Source organism: Nicrophorus vespilloides, unplaced genomic scaffold (assembly GCF_001412225.1).
Source record: "Nicrophorus vespilloides isolate i.1.1-1 unplaced genomic scaffold, Nicve_v1.0, whole genome shotgun sequence".
Taxonomy (NCBI): domain Eukaryota; kingdom Metazoa; phylum Arthropoda; class Insecta; order Coleoptera; family Silphidae; genus Nicrophorus; species Nicrophorus vespilloides.
In genome coordinates this window covers 2054-23669 of record NW_017097379.1, presented here as the reverse complement: position 1 = coordinate 23669, position 21616 = coordinate 2054, and the positions used below count along the sequence as shown (strand labels likewise).

Genomic DNA, 21616 nt, shown 5'->3' with positions numbered 1-21616 from the left:
TATGTTATTTAAGTTAGTCCTAGTTAGTCCATAGTGAGTCCTAGGAAGAACCTAATCCTAGTAACAGTTCTAGTTTGACTCTACTCTGGAACCTAGATTAAGAATCATTAGCATCTAAGTGTTAATAAATACTATTAAGTACACTGACTTCAATCTAGACTCTTCCATAAAAACCCACTAGGACTACACATCGACAATACTACAAAGTATTCCACAGAGATATTCCATCCCGGGACACGACAAGTTATTATTAAGGAAATGTAACATTGTATTTAGTAAGGATGAAAATTAATGATAAAGTTCTACACTTTAATTCACATGTTTATAATATTACCTTCTCTTTCCCAGATTTCCTTATCAATTAATTAAGAATAATTTGAAACATTATCAAATATTTATTTAGCTGAATCATTTTATATTGATTATTTAAACTAAGGCTTCGAATCGTAATTGTATTTAAGTAATTAAGTTTGTGCACAATCCATTAGCTAATTAAACGTTTTAATTTAATGATAAACTTTAGATAATTTGATTGCAAATTTGCAGTGTATCCAATATATTGTCCAAAAATAACAAAATTTGCAAATATTAGGAATTTTCAGGTGTTTTTTTTGGAAATGATTAATAGATTAATTATTGTATTTATTTATTAATAAGACGATTTATATAACAGTAATCGAATTACTTGGTGATAAAAAATATTACATGTAAATATATTCATTCATTCGTTTCGTATAAACTTTGGAAATTAGCTAAAATGATATTCTTAATACTGCTAAAACATGGAATAATATAACCTTTGGAAGAATCATGATGATTATATAGTAGTATGAGAGTGAAACGATAAATAATCTATATTGATTATTATATGCGTTCCATCTTTTAGGCTAAACGTGGAATGGACGGTGAAGGGTATTAGTTTAGTTAGTATAGTATTATTTTCATATTATTTCAGAAGCGATTTGATGATGTTGATGTTTAGTGGATCAATCATATCACTTCAAGGACCGAGAACGCCACCGTCAGAAGTGCGGCCTTTGAACGTTGTCGAGGAACTGTCCGACGAAGTTGCCCCTCGGACTGTAATTAGCGACCACGTACATCTCTCCACGGTTGTTCCTCGCGTATCCTATGCCCAATTCCGATGTGCCCTTCCAGACGATCTGCGTGAAGTGCAGAGCACCGCTCTGCACTCCCTCGTTTCCGTACGCGTAGACCTTGCACTCATCGTACCAGGCTGCCACGACTTCTCGGGCGCCCGGGGTGTAGCTGTAATCCGAAGAGTAACTCATGTAGATGTTCTCGCCGTACGGGTTGTTAGGTCTGCGAGAGATGCCGCGATTCGCGCAGTTCTCAGCCCATTGCTTGGCGTAATCGCACATCTAACAAAAAATTATATAATAACACGGTAAAAATTGTTCAATTATACAATTCACACCTTAACTCCCATAACTCTTTAATTATCTGCAAATAACTATTAGAGCAATTATGAAACTTAAGAAGAAATTATGAAAATTAAGAGTAAACTAAATGTAAAGATCAAATAAGCTTTATTTATTAAAAAGGAATAGTTAGATAAGCTTCAAAAATACAACACAAAGTTATAAATCAATTAGTCTTTATCCTCTTACATTGATTAAAGCTATACAAGTTTATAAAGCTGATAGCAAGCTGTACTAATGTCATCTTATAGAGGTGTGCTATTACGAGCAAATTGAAAGTAGTTATTTAATTATGAGAGTTAAGGTGTTAAGCAATTAAGTTTGTTTATGCAACAACTACTCTCGTCTATATACCCCTTGGTTCAGCGTCAGCTCTGGCGCGCCGTGCTTCCTCCTGTAATCGTTGTGCACTTTCAGCGCTTCCAATTCGAAAGTCTGCTTGGTCTTCTCATCCTTCAAGACCGTCCCCAAAGGCAGAACGTTCTCCGCAAAATACCCGACGAAGTTACCTGCCGGTGAGTAATTGCAGACCACGTAGATTCCACCCGGTTTTATAGCGACACCGACTCCCAACCTCTCCGTCGTCTTCCAGATGATCTGCGTGAAATGACCGGCTTCCAAATTCTTCGGCTCCTTACCGAAACCGAACTTGTTCTTCTCCGTGTACCAACTGTCCACCGGGACGCTCCCCTTGATGTTAGTATCTTGCGTGTGCAGACTGTAAATATTCTCTCCGTACTGATTGTTTTTTCTGTGCTCCAAGGTGCTTCGATCCGCGCAAATCTTCGCCCACTCATCGCTGTACCTGCTTAACTCGTTATCTAGTTGTAGAGGAGGTACGCCGTGCTTGGCTCTGTACTTGTTGTGCGCTTCCAGACACTCTTGCCTGAACGCGCTCAAAGCCCTTTTACCACTTAAACCGATGGAAGAGACAGCTTCGGATATAACTTCAACGTCGAGTAAGGAAGGAACGTTCTCCAGGTAATGCCCGATCACGTTTCCAGGCGGATAATAATTAGCTACGACTATAATCTTTCCTTTATAGCTGGCATGTCCGACGCCCAGTTCTTTAGTCTCGCTCCAGACGACCTGCGTGAAATGACCGGATTCCAGAGACGTCGGCTCTTTCTTGAAATCGTGCTTGCTGATCTCGCTGTACCAATGCTTCACCGGTTCGCCTCCCTTAATAGGAGCCTCCTTGGACATCGTCAAACAGTAAATATTTTCCCCGTACCTCTGATTATTACTATGCTCCAAACTGGTTTTCCTGATCAAGTAGTTAGCAAAGTCCTGGCTTATCCTGCACATCTCCTTGCTCAGCTTCAGAGGCGTCACTCCGTGTCTTTGTCTGTACTCGTTGTGCGCCCTCAAGCATTCTGAATTAAAGCTAACCGTTGGACTTTTCTGCAATTCATAAATTAATAATTTTACAATAAAAATAATATGCTTTTACTTTTAGAGTTGCAGCCTTCGCCACTGGAGATTTCCTAGTTAATGTTTCTAATACGTTAGCAGGCACGTTAAATTCACAGCCCTTCTTCTCAGTGGTAATTTTGCATGCGGTCCTCGGACCTCGAAACGTTTCGATTGTTTCTCTTGTGATCGTTTCCAATTTCGGTTCCTGAAAAAAATACATCAAAACGCATTACAAATCATGAAGTGAAAAATAATAAATCAAGAACGGTAAGTATTTAAAAATTATAAGTACTACAATCATAATAAAATTGTTAAGTTTTAGATTATAAAGTTCAACATTTCATTAATTAATATGAAGATTACTAGATGGAAAGAGTTAATTTCTAAGAAAACTGAAAGAATACACGTAAGTGAAATATTTTGTTATTTTTAACTATATAGTAATTAGGGTAATGGGAAAGAAAATTTGGTGTTGACGAGAAAGTATTGTTTCGCAATTGGAAAAATCGGTTTAATTTGCATGCGATTCGCATCAAGTGCAAATCCATAAGTGGCATTGCCAAAACCAGAGCGACATGAAAGAGAAAACACAGCCAATGCCGAATAACAACAACAACAAATAACACCGAAACAATCGCAATGACAATATCTGATCTGCCTCCTAATTAAATTCTGCATCGAATTCTTAATGAGAAATGCACTTTGAAAAGTAGTTATCTTTATTTGTTACAATTTATATGTTTTCATGCAGCTTTAATTAGTTTATATGAATTTGAAAGTATATAGATGTTTTTTGTAATTAAAAGTGGAAAAACTTGGCAAGTCATGATTCGAGATAGTCATTTGTTTCTGAGGTGACGACTTTGATTGTGTCATTAAAAAGACATTATTTAAGTCATTGCATAATAAAAATCAAGTGTTGATTGTAATTATTCAATTGTTTCAGAATATAAGACTTGATGTGTTTATGAAAGTTAAGCAAAGCCACTTGAGGTTACTATTTGAATAGGTGAGTTTGAAAGCACGAATAAATACTAGTATTTAATATGTAACAAATAACAACAACAAATAACATCGAAACAATCGCAATGACAATATCTGATCAGCCTCCTAATTAAATTCTGCATCGAATTCTTAATGAGAAATGCACTTTGAAAATACTCATTCAAGTAGTTATCTTTATTTGTTACAATTCATATGTATTCATGCAGCTTTAATTAGTTTATATGAATTTGAAAGTATACAGATGTTTTTTGTAATTAAAAGTGGAAAAACTTGGCAAGTCATGATTCGAGATAGTCATTTGTTTCTGAGGTAACGACTTTGATTGTGTCATTAAAAAGACATTATTTAAGTCATTGCATAATAAAAATCAAGTGATGATTGTAATTATTCAATTGTTTCAGAATGCCGGGCCTATAAGACTTGATGTGTTTATGAAAGTTAAGCAAAGCCACTTGCGGATACTAGTTGAATAGGTGAGTTTCAAAGCACGAATAAATACTAGTATTTAATACGTAATAAGTGGCATTGCCAAAACCAGAGCGAACACGGCCAATGCCGAATAACAACAACAAATAATACCGAAACAATCGCAATGACAATATATGATCAGCCTCCTAATTAAATTCTGCAACGAATTCTTAATGAGAAATGCACTTTGAAAAGTAGTTATCTTTATTTGTTACAATTTATATGTTTTCATGCAGCTTTAATTAGTTTATATGAATTTGAAAGTATATAGATGTTTTTTGTAATTAAAAGTGGAAAAACTTGGCAAGTCATGATTCGAGATAGTCATTTGTTTCTGAGGTACGACTTTGATTGTGTCATTAAAAAGACATTATTTAAGTCATTGCATAATAAAATCAAGTGATGATTGTAATTATTGATGTAGCTTTTGTTACTTAATTAGTTTATATGAATTTGAAAGTAATTGTTTGATACTCACTTTTCCGTTCTGTATGGATGCGAATGTCCTCTGATCCGTCTTCCTGACCATAACGATCCTGCTGGATCCATCGTGTCCGTGCGCTGTTTTCCTGAATCTGTGAAGATCTGTAAGCGATCCAGGATACAGGGGTCTCCTCCTGCACAGAAGAGAACAATCCGAGGATGAGAATCGACACATCTCCAGAGTCATGATGGATCAATTGATCATTAACAGGAATCGCGCGCGGTTCTTGCAGCAGCAAGTTGTTGTTGTTGTTGATGTTGTTGAGCGTTCGAACAACAATAAACCGGCTCAGACTGTGCCACTCTGCCTTTCCATCCATCCATCCAACCAACCATTCGTTCGTTCCGTTTTGGCAGCCAAGTGAAACGATACGGGGCATCTAATACCCATGGAAAAACCGAACCGAAATTCTTCTCTTCCTAGTTTTGATTTCTTCTCTCGCATTTATTGCCTCGACTCACATATCAAATCGAACATTCCAATCGCATTCACTTTTATTTTATTATTTTTTACTTTGTAACATCAATCAATCACAATCTTCCCATACATTGATTTACTCCTATATTTATATAGAAATAACATACTAGAGAGTTCAAGCTATTTCGTATTTCATTTTCGAACAAAATTTCAATCACGATTTTTCCATCACCGAAATTCTAAATCGAAAATTTCAATATTCATATACAAATAGATATTAAAGTAGTTTCAAAGTTGTCGAAGTGCAAGAATAAAAACTACTTTTTTCCTACACTGAATGCATGAGAATATATAGAGCAGTTTGGCACAAGTTCCCAAATCGAATCGGTATGGGTCAAAGCACTTCGTTCCAGTTTCGCCTCTTCTATTTCTTTTATTATTATTATTATTATTGTTTTCCCTGTCTTCATTATTTGATCAATGATTGCTTGTACTTCTCCGATGTTTTTTGCTATTTTATGAAATTATCATAACGAATCGATTTTCAGTCGTAATCCGCATTGCAGATGAAAGCAGCCACACGTGAAGAAACGCGTTTCATAAATTAATTGAAATCATTATTTATTTATTTTTTTTGTTTTACTTTAACGTTATTCACGAGAATGCACCAACTATTTTTAGAAAATAATCGTTTCGCGTGTTTTTCAACACATCACGTCATCCCCAATCAAAGGTAATTTTCATTGCGCAATTAAAAACCGACGATCAAACGTTTCCAACTCTCCAACTAATGAAGCATAAACATTTACGAGAATGTAAAATCAATGTTTTATTTTATATTTCAGTAGTTTCACCCAAAAAAAAAAAGCCAAGGACGTTTTTAATTAATCAAAGGAATAATCAAAATTACAGATGTTTTTGGTAATTAAAAACTTGGCAAGTCATGATTCGAGATAGTCATTTGTTTCTGAGGTAACGACTTTGATTGCGTCATTAAAAAGACATTATTTAAGTCGTTGCATAATGAAAATCAAGTGATGATTGTAATTATTCAATTGTTTCAGAATGCCGGGCCAATAAGACTTGATGTGTTTATGAAAGTTAAGCAAAGCCACTTGCGGATACTATTTGAATAGGTGAGTTTCAATAAATACTACTATTTAATAACACTTCACTACGTATTTACACATATAACTTTTATCGATCCACAAAGTGGGAAGGGTTTAAGGGACAGTTTAAATTTACAACCGCCAGGGACGCTGAAATATTCAGAATACGCAAAGCCCGGAGATGGCGGGAAAATTAGATTTTTGAATAATTCAGCAGCTTCCGTTTCCGGCGCTCTCGATTTCCTTGTATAGGGTTTCTCCGACCCTTTTCTCTTTCTCTCTACACATCGTTTCAAAGACAATTCACGCCGATCGATTCAAAAAAAAAATAAAATAAAAACGCGCTCAGCGTGTTTACGTAACTACGGCGACAAGACCGGAAGCGATTTTCCACGTGGTTGCGGCCGGCTTCCGGTCCGCGGCAAAAATAAATCAATTATTGTAAACGTGCGGCAACAAAACATAAACGCAAATTGCATTCTCAAATCGCAGTTTCAGTATGCAAAATAAATAATTTTATTCTCATCGCTTTTACTTAGCAACTTAATTCAAAAACTAAATTATAAGATTACTATTACTTAATAATATCAAATTTTTTGATATTACTTAAGATTGATTGTTTTTAATGTTGCTTAGCAACTAATAGCTTTTACATCAATTTTATTATATAATTTGTTTATAATATTGCTTAGCAACAGTAGTAATTTCACCTTTTAAACTTAACTTTTAACTTTAATTTAATGCTGACGAAAATAAGACTTTGTCAAGATAAAAACTAAAGTAATAATGTAACTTGTAGCAAGTATACAAAACTGAATCGTTTTGCGGTTAAACTATTCTTTTGAAAAACTTCTTTCCATTCCATTTTACTTCAACAGTTGCGAAGCGAAGCGCGTTTTATCTTTAGGAAAGTTTTCCATTATTTGTTCTATCGGGAATTCTATTCGTAGGGATGAGTTGTGACGTCTGTATCTGACGAAGGAAACGAATGTTTATTTCTCTTTCCCTACCATAAATTCCAACTGTAATGTCCCGCTGTATCCGAGATTTAAAGGGCGAACTCATATTATTATTATTATTGCCTTGTCCCAATTCCCTTTTTCCACAAAAGATTTACAGCATAAAACTCAACAAGCCGTGCATGTTTTCTCAGCAGAAAAATATGTTGATTTCCTATTCACGGCAATTCCAGTTGCATTTTTTCTTTCTGATAATAGCAACAATAATGGTAATAACGCGATTGTTTGGAAAAAAAAAATGTAAATTCTCTGGTCAAGGCTGATGCAAAACAAAAGCGTTTCCCGCGACTCTTCGATAAAATATATGAAATAAAAATTGCAAATTACCCACCAACAAGTCGAGCATCTATTTTTAGTACGTAAAACCTTAATGTTGTGACGCCTGCAATCGATATCGTTGTTTTGCGTAATCATCTAAACCTTATGGATGAAAACGTTGCGCATAGTACAAACGATTATCCGTGTTTATCAGGAGAGAACTCAAGTGTACTTAAGATTTTTTTTTATATCTATCACAATTGATGCTCTTAATTAGTCAGTAATTGATGAATCATTAGATCTTATTATACATTTTGTTAGTATTCCAAGCAATTGCAGAATTCAATGCAATACTTTATTAAAAATAGTTGGATTTTGTTTAGAAAATGAATTTGATGTATTGTTGTTACGACTACAATTAACACTTTAACAACAACTGATACAAGTTCTTTGATGAATTGTTGCTATGACTATAATTAACACATTAACAAAACACTATTAGTATAAACACGTGGACTTGGATGAATGATTACTACGAATTTTGATAGTTGAGATTTTTTTTTTGGAACTCACCTGGGAGATTTTGAGGTCATATTGATCTGCAGCTGCACTTCGTGCACTTCTGCAGATCCTGCGGAGAATTTCTGTGTGTGACTGAACGCGTATTCTCGTGCATCCACCCTCGTGGCCCGCAAGAAAGCCGGGTGCGAAGGACATGCGCCACCGCCTCTTCATTTTTGCCCGCCAAACGTTCGATGGGGGTGTTTTGTTGGAGGCGAACGATCGATAAATTACATTTGCGAACAACGACAACTCTGACTTCGAAAAGTCCAATCTGTATGATCACAGCCTTGCACTTGCTGATGATCATGATGATGATGATCCACTCTGCGTTTACTACTCTAAACTTAACTCGAACCAAAGTTTAGTTTCATTCATATTTTGCTTGAGGAATCTTCAATATAGTTAGTACAAGTTACAAATGAAGTTCCGCAAGGTAATGTACTAGGCCTTATGCAATTTATATATTTATATAACTTTCGCCTACTCATTTTATAACTATAATCAACGAATATGATTTATAGATATATCCTAAACAAACATAAAATAACAGGATTTCCCGTTAGATAAGTGCAAGTCAGTAGTAATCAACTATGACTCTGAACTGTTCTCTATAATTGTAAAATCTTACATAATAATCTCTGTAAACTAATTAAATTATACGCTTTTAAATAATTGTTAAATTATAACTTGCAAACAAATTGCTATTATTACATAGATTTATTTACGTTGATTAAGAAAAAAAAGTAATAATGTTATGTAGACAAGAAAGAAGCCATTGAAGACATGAAACTGTTTGAGAAGTGTGTCACGTCTTCGCGATTCGGAGATCGTGCCTGAAAATCGCCATTTCGAGGTTCGTTTGTTAAATGAAGTCGAACGGATCGCAATTACAACGTTGTTATTACCATTCATTCCGCCTATTTTTACTCATATTTCTTTGCAATCGTGGGAATGCGTTAACATCTCTTAATTTAATCGATTCAAGACGAAGCATAAACTAACAATTAAACAATATATAAAAAAATAAACGAGTGTCTTTTTATGTGCGAGGACAAAATCGGGAGGAGGATGAATGCAATTTACGGCACGCAAATTACAGTCGTTTGGCCCTAATTTTCGACCTGTTACACCACGCGCACTCTTATAATTCAATAGTTAACATCCTTTCAAAAAAAAAAACTTCTATTTATGCAGATTCTTAACATGTTTTGAACTGTTGAAATTCTTTGCTCGTATCTAACGTAATCTGCTTCCTCTTCCACGTCGCATTTCCTCAACTACAATTTTATATAAATATTATAATAAACGCAATCTTTATTAATGCTTAATTAAACAATGCTGTAGACTTAATTATTTACATGGAATTAATTAATGAACTTTACAACTTTAACATCTATAATTACTTTAATTAACACCTTTCGTTTTGTTAAATCTTATCACAGCTTTAATTATTTATATAAAAAAAAATATGCATTTCTGCTAATTTATGTATAATAGACTTATTTAATATATAATTTTTTTTTTAATACAAAATCTATGAAGTCCATGAGTGATTTTAGAATTGTAGTAAACTAAATCAGTATACATAGATCTGAACTAGGATTAATTAAAAACTATATGTTGTTTGCTGCAAATTAAATTGAAATCGTTGCAAATTACTTTCATATTTTGTTCTCTATCCATAATGCACTCGTTTATAAGCATGAAACTTAAGTAATTACTTTCGCTTTTCTTTTCTATTTTTTTCTAAGATTCATCGATGTATAGAATCTTGCATTGTTTTCTGATAACCGTCTCTATTAACGCGATTTGAGTAATGCAAGTTTACTCATTGAGTATCGGATTTAAGCTGGTAATCCAGTTTACACTCACTACAACTGATGATAAGTTGTGGTTGCGAGTTATAAATCATTGATTGTTGAGTGTACTTACTGAGTGGTTAATGGCATGATGCGTCTTCTGCGGTAAAAATAATTAAATATAAATATAAAACAACAACAATAATAATAGTTTAAAAGACACAAGTGCACACGTTATAGACGGTTGCACACTGAAGGCTTTCCGCACAAAATAAACCATTCGATGTTTTGATTGTTGATTTTGCTTATCTTGCGCAGTGAAACATACTCGTACACACACACACACACACCGTTCGAGCATCGTTGATTTCAATTACACCGGGCGCAAACATCAATCATTGAGGAAAAATCAGTTGAAATAAACTATCTACATGCGTATCTTCCTCATAGATAACGATGATTAATCGCGTTACCCAAGCAAACAATTGAAAACTACAAAACAATTGCATTGCTATAAAACAATTGCATTGCTATAAAACAATTAATTGATATCAATCATTCATTTGTTTCAAGTTCCAATCGATTATGTAAAATCATAAAAAACAACGAATATTTTCACTTAAATTGAATTGTATATTATAAAAACAAACATTAAATAATTAGTTCGAGTATTATTAAAAGTCTCTCGGAAATTAAAACTAATTTATCGTCAATTGCTTCATGAAACTGCGAGCGAGATTCACTAGATTTAGTAAATTGTTTGTTTTCGTTGTTGCGACCTTCGCATGTTATTTATATTAACCATTTGAAACGCCATAGGAATTTGCGAAATTACATTGTTGCTTGCTGCTACAATACAAAAAAAAATGCACGTAACTAGTCTATTTCTAGAGTAAAATCAAACTCTATTAGGCAACAAATTTAACTATATGAAATCTCCAATTATTAACGAAATTAAACTAATGAAAATGTGAATGAGTTACAAAAAATCTGAATTCTCTTTCGTTTTGAATGTTGAGTATATTTGTATGTTCTTAAGTGAATGAAGAAATTTACTGTTTTTATTTTTAAGTGCATTCACGATTTTCTTTTACTGAACGATCCAACGAAATGGAAGCAACTACTACATGAAAAGTCATTAATTAACAGTGGTTCCCCATTGTGTTTGATTACCGTTTTGGATCGGCTAGGCTTTGGAACAATGCAAATGAAAGTACTTCTTCTTTTACTGTTTTTTTGTTGTTGTTGTTTTGTTTCGTTTCATCGTTGTTTCTTTTATTTCGTTGCGTTGTTTTGTTTTCTTCCATTTCACCAATTGAATCGCATGGTTACATCTGCCTACTAGTTTTCATTTCAGACGATTTCCATGCGTCGTTGAACATTCGTAAAATTTATTGAATTATTCAGTTGATTAATTGAAAATTGACTTGCTTTCAGTATCATTCATTTGTTTTTTTCTTAATTACCATAGCAACAAGACTATAAATTAAAATCATGCTTAAATCATGCAATCAATAATTAATGTAGCTCGAATGAAACCTGACGTTATTATTTTTCAATATTCCAACTTGAATTGACTGTAATTATGTTGGAAATGGAAATTGAAGAAAACAGCGTGACCGATCGCAATTACCCTTGAAACCACCGTTAACCCTCGACCTTCGCAATTCGCCAACCCTACAATTCATATCCACAACCACAACAACAGTTTATTCAATTACAATTACGTTATGGAAAGTAAGTGGAAGCAATTAATAGCGCCGGTACGCAAGATAACACAAGTAGCAGTAGCAACAACAACAAAAAAATTGCATTTTCTTTACCGCAATTCCTTTTAATTGTGCAAATGTGAAACTCTTTTCGACTAATTAAATCGGAAATTATATTCAACGATATGATCCCTTCTCCGATGTGTTTTTCTTTTTTGATCGAGCATCGCGAGTGAAAAGAACTAAATTTTATTCCACGCAATATTTACACCTCGATCCCCACAGTTTAATTGCAATTACTCTGCCTTTTTTTAATTTTGTGTGTTTACTATTGTTGTTGTTGTTGCATTCATTTTTGTGTAGCTGACAATTTTCATGTTTCGATCTGTTTCCTCTTACTTCACCCAATTAATAATTAAATAATAAACTGTAATAAATAGAACGAATGTAAAAAAAAATCCAAATGAATTAATGAAATATTAACACATGAAAAAGCAGCGTTTTCACATTTTCTTTTCTCTGGAATTTAAGAAGATAGAATGTATCCAAAAGATGCACATGAAATTAGGATATTTGCGGAATGTAGTGAGTATTCAATTGTTGCTATAGTTTCAACAGTTTGGCTGAAATTGAGCGCTTAATCACTAGTATCTGCAACCAAACATACACGATCGTATATTATAGTCTAATTATTTAGAAAATGATTGCGTAATGAATCTCATTCAAGAATGATAATTTAGATAATCTAGTGATTCGTTTATTGATGTAATACTATCAGTTTGAAAATGAAATAACGAAAAGCAGTGTACTCACATCACAGCTAGAGTGGATGCGTATTAAATGTATATGAAAATGTATAATTTATTATGTAATTAATTGTGTATGTACAAACTTATAGAGAAATTAGTAAAGTGCTATTGTTGATGTTCGGAAAACTGTCGCTCATTGAATTAAACTCGAGCGCGCATTGATTTCGCTCCTTCGTCATATCGATCTCGTTGTATAACTGAGACTTTGGAGAAATGTATTATTCACGCAAATAGTTAAATATTTCTTAATAGTTACCTGCAGATAAAGGACGTCTTTGACCCTGTAGAAAGCTTCAACTTTCTCGAAATTCCTCTTGACGTTCTTCAGTAAATCTATACCTTGCAGAATATCAGCTTTCCGTTCATCCGCCTCTTTATTACCAGCTTCGGCTATCAGACACTTAACGTAGAGGAGCATAGCTCTGGCTCTATCGTAGCATCCACCGTGCGCCAAGATCTGCACTAAACATCTATCCAAAATGCTTAAAGCTTGAGTAGACATTCCCATCAGGAGTTGGACGTGAGCTATGTAAAGTTGCGCTACGGAAGCCAAGTACTTGAGGTGGTAATCGTTGGCGTAAGCTAAAGTGGAGTTGAGTAATCCGAGGATACCGGGCATCGCAGCATCCGGATACTGAGTACCAATTTGGATTTCGGATAAGAGGATCATAGCTCTCACTTGGAAATCCATGCGAAATTGCTGCGTTCCATCTTTGAACTTCTCCAGGATTCGGTTGACGCATTTGTGCGCCTCTTTGTAATCACGCCGATGGATGAGGATTTCGGCCATGCGAAGACAACTCTCCCACTTGTTGACCACTCCGATCCTTGCAGCCACGTTCTCAGCCTCTGACAACTTCTCGTTGTAGATCAACTGCTGGAAGTACATCAGATTATCGCAGAGCATCCACGTGTGCGAGTTAGGTTCGTTGGGGAATCGCTCTTTGGCGAAGCCGATCACGGTCTTTGCTATGGTGTATTCTCCTTCCAGATGAAGATGACACGCCATGCTACAGATAGCTTGACAATAGCCTTCACCGTAATGCGTCTTGAGGATGGTCGGATTATCCGTGTTCAGGTACAGCAGCAGTTGGCTCCATAGCGAAGACATCTCCGTTTTTCCATAGAACAACCAGATCGCCGATTTCTGCGCGTAACTGCTCGAAATCAGATCCCTGTAGCTCTGCTGGCAATTCACTATATCGCTCTTGGTTATAGTCTGCAAAACGGTGAGTTAGTAATCAAATCTAATTATCAAAATTTAAAGATTTAAAGTGTACTTTACATCTAATGCCTGTTTAGGATTTCCTTTCGTGAATCCGGCGTACTGGATGAAAGATTGGATTCCCAACGACATAATATACGACAAATTCAGATCCAAACTCTTCAGAATCGAGTGCTCCATTAATTTGTGTCTGTTGGTTTGTATCAAGCAGTAGAGCCATGAGAGAGCGTGCTGCAAGCAGACATTATCTCCAGCAGCTTGAGCTATCTTAATTGCTTCCTCCAGAGCGGACAAAGCTTCCTCCCTAAGAAATCCTTCAATAAGAAATCGCAGTGAAAAACTAGTAAGCAACTCACCTATGCCCAAATTTGTACTGCAAAATAGCGAGATTCAATGTGGCGTATCTGTAACTTTTCGTTTTATCTTCAGAGCTGCACATGGGATTAACATCGGCGCATCTATCGAAGCAATGGTAGAGACTCTCGATCGCGCCGCAATACTCTTTGACTCTCATATAGTTCAGGTAATTCAAGAAGTGCTGAAAACTCAAGTAAGTGTTTTAAACTCATAGAAATTAGTCGATCAGAATTTACCGCTTCCGCGAGTGATCTGTTGGATTTGAGGAGACTTTTGATGTTTTCGTGCAGCTCCTTCGGACTCATCGCTCTTTCTTCATTGTTCAGAATTAAACTACTTTGTGTAGCGATGAACAATTCCGCCTGTCTCCTAGACCATTCTCTCGACGAATTTCCATCACTTTAAATTAGAAATTTCTACGATTACAAAAAGCATCAACATTTGTAAGTATCCTTTTACCTTTCATTAAGCTGTGGTTCTTTTGTTTTGCTTGACAGGGTGTTCCCTGTTTCACTCGTGGCAATGCTCTGAGTCTTGTTCCATCCACTTGCGTACCTCTTATAGGATTCACAGAAAGTGGTAACCTCAGAAAACGACAATCTATCGAAGGACACAGTGAATCTCCTCAAATAATAACCTGAAAGTGAACTTGATTGATTAATTTGAATATTATTATAGAAAAAACGAAATGAAAATGACCAACCAATAACGCTGTTCTTGTTCACAGAAACGAATTTCCCTAAACCAGGATGCACAGCGATGAGAGTGCCAAAAGATTCAATTATATCCAGCAGATATCTGACACCAACCTCCTGTATGTCGCTAATAACAGCATCGAATTTCTTTTTCAGTAGATCCGTATCAGGATTGAAGACCATCTCATTGATGGAACTCCTCAGCTCGTCCAGGGTTAAATCGGGGCTCTGGATGAGCTGCAGCGAGAGGATGCAAAAGTCCCTGATCGTCTTCCGACATACTTCTTCTAAAATTCAAGCTAAATTAAGATCACAGCTCAAGTGTTTCCATTGCAAACGTACTTGTTTCTCGGATTAAGCAGAATTCCCTTATCAATATGGCAACTGTGAGACGGTGCGGGGTTATAACATCGCTCCGCTGTGAAATCTTTACAACCACCCTAGAATCCTGCGAATCGTATAAATAAACATTACTTAAAGGACAATTTGAATAATTGGAGGTTAAGTTCAACCGGTAACGACGATCTGCGAAACAGGAATTTTGTAAATTAAGAAAAACTAGATTACATTTATCGATGTAAATGTAATTGCTACAAATAAAACCTAAATATTAATGAATTATTCAATAAATAAAAATTAATAATATTATGATTACCATTTTGTTTGGATGTTGGTAAGGCTGTAACTTGAGAAAAAAAGTGAGCGCGTTCTTTTTCACTCAAAGACTTTTTGAAATGGTGAGAATCGTTTAATTATACTATAATTAAAGATCAAACTATGTTTAATTGATAGATTAACTTATCATTAATTTATGGTATTGTTTTCTAGCCGTAATTCCTTTTGGAAACTGTAATCTTTAGGTAAAGTTGGTCTTCAAAGTTTGTTTATTTGTAATGTTGGTGCTTCTGGATGGGGTCTTTGAAATGTACAGGTGAGTCCCGTTTTGCGACAGTTCATTTTACGACTGTCCGATTTCTTGAAATTGCTGATAAATGGAACGATTTGATGAGAACATGAATAATCTTAAGCTAATTGGTGTTGAATAATAAAATCGATTTTATTGCAGCGATGTATTAGGGTTATTTACGATCAGTGCAGCAGTTAAATCTTAGTAATAATGTGCTGATGAGCTCTGAACGTTGTGTGATGTCTGTGCCAGGGAAGGCGAAGAAGGAACGAAAGACGATCACAATCGAGAAGAAAATGGATGTGATTCGTCGTATGGAGTCTGGAGAACGACGATCCGCCGTGTGCAAAGCTCTGCATTTAGCCCCATCCACTGTATCGACGATCATGGGCAATGTGGATAAAATAAAACGTACGTACACGGGTGCAACGAGGTTGTCATCATCGAGAACAACTTATTCACGCAGCGAAGCTATGGAGGAAATGGAAAAGTTACTTGTCCTTTGGGTGGAAGATTCCAACCGAAATAACGTTCTTGTAACGCAGGCCGTGGTGCTGGAGAAGGCCAAGACGTTATTTGATGAGATATGCATGCAGTCAGGTAGCACTGAAACCTTCAATGCAAGTAAAGGATGGTTCCATCGGTTCAAGAACCGTACCAAAATTCAGATTACTAAAGTGTCTGGTGAGGCTACCAACATTAATGTTGCTGAAATCTATCCGTTTGAGTTTAAGCGATTAATAGATGAGGGTACTTATCAATCTGACTTGGTTTTCAGTGTGGGTGAAGTGGGGCTGTATTGGAAGAAGTTACCAAATGGGATGTACATTGCATGCGAGGAGGAGGTTGAGAGGACGGATCATTTGACATTGTTCTTAGGTGGTAATGCTTCTGGCACTTTTAAACTCAAACCAATGTTGGTGTATCATTCAGAAGTGATTATGAAGGATTCTGAAATTCCTGTTCTTTGCCGCTGCAGCGAGAAGCTGATCTTCAGCGATTGGTACACCACATACTTTTGTCCAGAAGTGGCTCAGTTCTGTGCTGTTAACGGTTTACCTCCTAAAGTCATGCTGGTATTAGACAATGCCCCAGGAAACCTACAGGAAACGGATAATGATCAATTGGAAGTTGAGATTGTGTGTTTACCACCGCACGCTTCCACTCTTTTGAAACCCTTGGATCAAGGCGTAATTGCAACTTTTAACGCGTGTTATTTACGCGCGATCTTCAGAGGAATCGCCGACGCTGTCCAATCCGACGCAAAAATCAGCGACCATTGGAAATCTTACGATATTTTCAAAGGAATAACGAACATCGATTCCGCTTGGGAAGAAGTGTCTCGATCTTGCATGAACAGTGCTTGGAGTAAACTGTGGCCTGAAGCGGTTATTAATTTTACTGGTTCTGAGTCCATCTCTGATATAATTGATGATATTTGTGGCATATCTAAATTGATTGGGATTGACGTTCAACCAGATGATGTTGAGCTGTTACTGAAGAGTCATTTTGAGCCACCTCCAGATAAAGATTTGTTGGAATTGGCTGAGCAGAAATTAGAGCAACAGAAGACTGCAGAGGAAGTTGAGGAGTTGAAGCCAACGAGGATGTTGGAGACGAAACATGTTCAGAGTTTTCTGGACAAGATTCGTTGTGCGTTTGAAGAAATCTGTGATAATGATCCCGATTGGGAACGTAGCCATGGCATCCAAAGCGACGTCAACATCTTGCTGAAGCCATACTACAAGATCTTGGAAGAAAGAAGTGCAAAATTGCAACATTCTCCCAGTTAATATGTATGTTAAATAAATTATAGAAAAAACAATCATAGATTTTTTAAAAGTAATCATTGTAAAATGATTAACACATCCATCTATGAAGGGTACCAAAAAGCTCTTTGAATTATTTTGGTTGGTAGCATTGGTTGATCAGTTTTTAAGCAGTTGTAACCTAACTTTTTTTTTTGTTATTATAAACATTGAAAATGGTAAGTTCGCAGCGGTTTTTTTCAATGAATTTAATAATATATCATCTCTATTTTACAGTTGTTTTACTCGTTCTTCAAGTCTTTGGTCGGAAAAGATGTGGTGGTCGAGCTGAAAAATGATTTAAGGTTTGCCAGTAAATCGATCTTAGTATTAAGAAAACTTTTTGTTAACTATGATTTATTGTTTTAGCATATGTGGAACACTGCATTCAGTTGATCAATACTTGAATATAAAGCTGACGGACATCAGTGTTACGGATACAGAGAAATATCCACACATGGTATGTATATAATTTTCTAATTATGTTCTTAGATTTCTTTGAATTCAGTAAACTTATTCTCAATTATTTTCAGTTATCTGTTAAGAGCTGCTTTATAAGAGGTTCGGTTGTGAGATACGTCCAGTTGCCAGCTGATGAAGTGGACACTCAATTGCTGCAAGATGCGGCAAGAAAGGAGACCACTGTTCCAACAAGATAAGATTTATTATATTTAAACACAAATCATATAAGGACAAAAAATGGAGACAATTAAGAAATCTTTCGTTATATATATTATTTCTTTAATGTACTAAATTTAAGATACATTTGTAAGTTTCCTGCTTGTTTCCTTTACCTTGCCCCAAAATTTTCAAATAATTAAGAGTACAAGAATAAATGTTACAAATATAATTACACGACAATATAAAGAATTTAACATTTATCAAATTAAATATAAAGATAAATATAAATGGACATTGACAATTTAAAATTGGATTAGTTCAACTATTCTAATTATAGGTGGTGCTGTTCCCTAATTTTAAATCGCGTAAAACACCTAAAATAATTAATGAAATAGTTCAAAAAGTAGAGTAATCAATAGCTTATTATGATCATAATAGTTTAGTAATTACTAGTTATTAATTACTGCGTTAATTGTAAAAACATGATTTGAGCAGCGCCAAATTGGCTGAACTATAAGCTTTTCATTTTTTTCTGTAGGCGTCTCTGATGTAGTTTCGAAAATCGATTCGGTTCAGTGCCATCTTTTAATTCGCTCTCAAAGTTTGTAGTTCAGCACTTTTGGCGCTGTACAAAACCTCACTTGTTCATTAAGGACTTAAATAATTAGCAATATTCATTAAAATGTTGCTTTTAGATAGCTTAGATTAATTATATAAGCAATTGATTGATTCGATTATAATTGGAGTAGTTATTAGTAAATAATTAATCACGTTTAACGCCATCTGCTGCTATGATTTTTAAAACATGGAATTTTAATTTTGATTTGAAATATTTTCAATTAATTCATTGTATAACATAAAAAGGTCTAAATTTCTAATTACGCAAAACCCGTATTAACGTTCTTTGGATCTTATTTATTAATGTTATAGGTTTCTATTGCTTTTATCAATTTTATGTCTATTGAAATCCCGACAATCAAAATCCCGACTAAATTGAAATTCCGGCTACCATAAAAATGTTATTGTAGAAATTTATAATAATAAAAGACACTGTCGGAATTTCGATATAGTCGGGATTTTGAACGTCGGGATTTCGGTTGCCACCGATTATTTAAGTAGAGACAAGTCCAAAGTGGATTTGGTTATTTATTTAAAATATACAATAATAAAATCTAAGAAATTCTTTATAGTAAATACTAATATTATAATAATAATATTTCGTCCTTCTTTTCACAACTTCTTCTTTTCATCTTGACATAATAATACAATTATAGTGATCACAATTAATAATTCGACTGGGGAAATATATAATCTAAATCCATCATCATCATCATCTTTTTTTATACAATAATATATATATAATTTATATGTGTTATTTACATAGACAGTTGTTATATTTTGTTGTTGTTGTTATTTATATAAATCTCTATATATAATATATTCAGTATGTACATAATAGTTAATGTAATAATAATAAGTTAATAACACATTCAGGTATTCAGTATTTATACACACACAAGAGAAATGCACCGGTAACAAGTGTTTTTTTTTGATTCGCAGTTTCGACTAGAATTGTTGCTTTGGGATTTTGTTGAAGAAGCAGCGATTATTATTCGGTGCTGAAGTACGAGTTCTGCATGAGGTAGAGTTTGTCTATGGGATTGGCGATTCCACCGGCCATCGTCTCGTGCGGATGCGAATGCCCACCTTGCATCTCCAGGTTTTGCAGAGACATCGTGTCGGAGGTGGCCTCGTCGAGATGGTCGAAATTCGTGCTGTCGTCGAGGGAGATGTCCGAGCTGCAGAAGCTTTCACCGGAATGCGCAGGATAAGCGTCTGCAAAAACGATGAAGATGCAAAAGGTTAGTGTTGTTGTTGTTGTTGTATTGATGTTAGTAGAGATTATGACTTACCGTCTGGTGAGTAGGGCATGTTGGGGTTCAAAGGTTGCGTCGACGTTGGGAAATGACCGTCGGCTAAACTGCTGAGACTCATGTAGTGTCCGTGCTCGCTGCTCGGTGACTCCTGCTTGATGATCTTATCGTCTTTATCGCCTTTATCCTTGTCTCCTGATTTACCGTCGTCTTGCTTCGCCTTCCTCTGGATCTTCTTCATCTTCGCTCTCTGGTTTTGGAACCACACCTGCACCACCCTCACGCTGAGACCGGTCTCCTTCGCCAAGGCTTCTCTGACCTTCCGACACGGTTTCGGGCTCACCTCGAAGGAGGCTTTGAACTGTCTCCGCTGCGCCGAAGTCAGTATCGTTCTCGGCCTCTTCGGGCCGCGTCTTCCGTCTCTTGGTCTCGTGTTCTCGTCTAAGAGATCGTCGTCTCCGGATCCGGCCTGCTGCATCAGATACATCTCCTTCTCGAAATCCTGTCTGCAGAAGAGCTGTCCCGCTCTCAACACGAACTGCTCGCCCTTCTGCAGCGGCTGTCGACAGATCACGCACACGAAACACGGCAGATGGTAGACGTGCTGCTGCGCCCTCATCACCATCTCGTGCGGCAGAAGACGATCTCCGCATCGCGTGCATTTCACTCCGAATATCCTGAAAACACAACATTCTTAATTATCAATTTTGTTGTTGAAAAGTGGTCGTTTTCTGTTGTTATTGGTATATTGTTCCGAGTCGCTTTTCATAGACGAGTTGATTAATTCTTATATAAGATGTAAGTTATGAAACGGAGAGAGAGAGAGAGTGGAGTGAGATATTGAGAGACGGAGAGAGTTCAAAGGAAGCAGAGCGTGCGTTGGCGGAGGTTTTTATTGGATCCGCTTCGTCGCCTCCGAGATTTATGTATCATAAAAGGACTCTCATCTCTCCGATCGTCATGGAAACTCTCTTCAGGCAGAAAACGAATGAAACGAATATCAACAACAACAAAAAAGAGGTTCATGATGATGATAATAAACGAAGATTTAATTAAAATTGCTGATGGTGTTAATAGTACTAACCTGTCGTAGTCGGCTTTGCAATAGAGTTTAGTGTTTCGGGTGTAGCAGGAATGGTTCAGCAGGACTCCGCAGATGCAGCAGGAGAGACAGTGTTCGTGCCAGCTCGCGTCCGCCACTCTCATCAGGTACCGATCGTGGATCTTCTGGCCGCAACCCTCGCACATCTCGTACGTTTTCTCGCATTTTATTAGCGTACCATCTGCACAGAAGGACACAAGTTGGAAAAAAAAAAGTTAATAAAATCGAGTCAATATCTGCACCACCAATATCCAAATCCTACTTCATCTTACAAACTAGTCCAATTCAAAAGTCAAATTTACAATATTCTTTTTAAATAACTTAAAAATAAATCTTATTGTTTTTAACTGAAGTAAAATTTCTTATAGATTATATAAGACTAGTAAGAATTGAACACAATCGTATTGGTTAAGAATAAAGAGAGTTTTAGACTTTTCAATTTATAATTTGTTTCAAACGCTCACAATTAATTTTTCAAGTAAAATAATATGATTATTTCATAAATAATTCAGTTATTATTACTTTCAT

General features: G+C 35.7%; 5 protein-coding genes across 7 annotated transcripts; 2 read left to right on the top strand and 3 right to left on the bottom strand.

Annotated features, from left to right (window-relative positions):
• Nucleotides 1-690: 690 nt before the first annotated feature.
• Nucleotides 691-10324, bottom strand: LOC108559950. Of its 3 annotated transcripts, none has more exons than XM_017917342.1 (5): nucleotides 10115-10324; nucleotides 4810-4948; nucleotides 2896-3063; nucleotides 1797-2846; nucleotides 691-1382 (listed from the first exon to the last, which is right to left on the bottom strand). In XM_017917342.1, exons 1-5 carry the CDS (start codon nucleotides 10129-10131, stop codon nucleotides 1023-1025), a joined length of 1734 nt encoding a protein of 577 aa, XP_017772831.1. In that variant the 5' UTR covers nucleotides 10132-10324; the 3' UTR covers nucleotides 691-1022. The 3 variants fall into 3 exon arrangements, with proteins under 3 accessions (XP_017772831.1, XP_017772830.1, XP_017772832.1); XM_017917341.1 differs by lacking the exon at nucleotides 10115-10324 and adding an exon at nucleotides 8192-8587; XM_017917343.1 differs by lacking the exon at nucleotides 10115-10324 and adding an exon at nucleotides 8192-8587 and having other exon boundaries at nucleotides 1140-1269.
• A 1928-nt stretch (nucleotides 10325-12252) lies between these two features.
• On the bottom strand, nucleotides 12253-15456 carry LOC108559951 (anaphase-promoting complex subunit 5). The gene is made up of 9 exons (XM_017917344.1): nucleotides 15432-15456; nucleotides 15119-15224; nucleotides 14785-15063; nucleotides 14541-14718; nucleotides 14318-14480; nucleotides 14081-14262; nucleotides 13785-14028; nucleotides 12756-13718; nucleotides 12253-12702 (listed from the first exon to the last, which is right to left on the bottom strand). Exons 1-9 carry the CDS (start codon nucleotides 15432-15434, stop codon nucleotides 12583-12585), a joined length of 2238 nt encoding a protein of 745 aa, XP_017772833.1. The 5' UTR covers nucleotides 15435-15456; the 3' UTR covers nucleotides 12253-12582.
• A 155-nt stretch (nucleotides 15457-15611) lies between these two features.
• Nucleotides 15612-17548, top strand: LOC108559947 (tigger transposable element-derived protein 1-like). The gene is made up of 2 exons (XM_017917337.1): nucleotides 15612-15707; nucleotides 15843-17548. The coding sequence occupies exon 2, from the start codon at nucleotides 15902-15904 to the stop codon at nucleotides 17474-17476; it is 1575 nt and encodes a 524-aa protein (XP_017772826.1). The 5' UTR covers nucleotides 15612-15707; nucleotides 15843-15901; the 3' UTR covers nucleotides 17477-17548.
• Nucleotides 17549-17589: 41 nt separating this feature from the next.
• LOC108559948 (U6 snRNA-associated Sm-like protein LSm2) lies at nucleotides 17590-18267 on the top strand. Its single transcript, XM_017917339.1, has 4 exons — nucleotides 17590-17670; nucleotides 17729-17796; nucleotides 17861-17951; nucleotides 18025-18267. Exons 1-4 carry the CDS (start codon nucleotides 17668-17670, stop codon nucleotides 18148-18150), a joined length of 288 nt encoding a protein of 95 aa, XP_017772828.1. The 5' UTR covers nucleotides 17590-17667; the 3' UTR covers nucleotides 18151-18267.
• A 1345-nt stretch (nucleotides 18268-19612) lies between these two features.
• Nucleotides 19613-21269, bottom strand: LOC108559949 (LIM homeobox transcription factor 1-beta; the record flags this gene model as incomplete). The annotated part of the gene is given in 3 exon segments (XM_017917340.1): nucleotides 19613-19948; nucleotides 20026-20663; nucleotides 21071-21269. Coding segments are annotated over 3 exon segments (1064 nt in total), but the record flags the coding sequence as incomplete, so codon positions are not given.
• Between the last annotated feature and the right edge of the window lie 347 nt (nucleotides 21270-21616).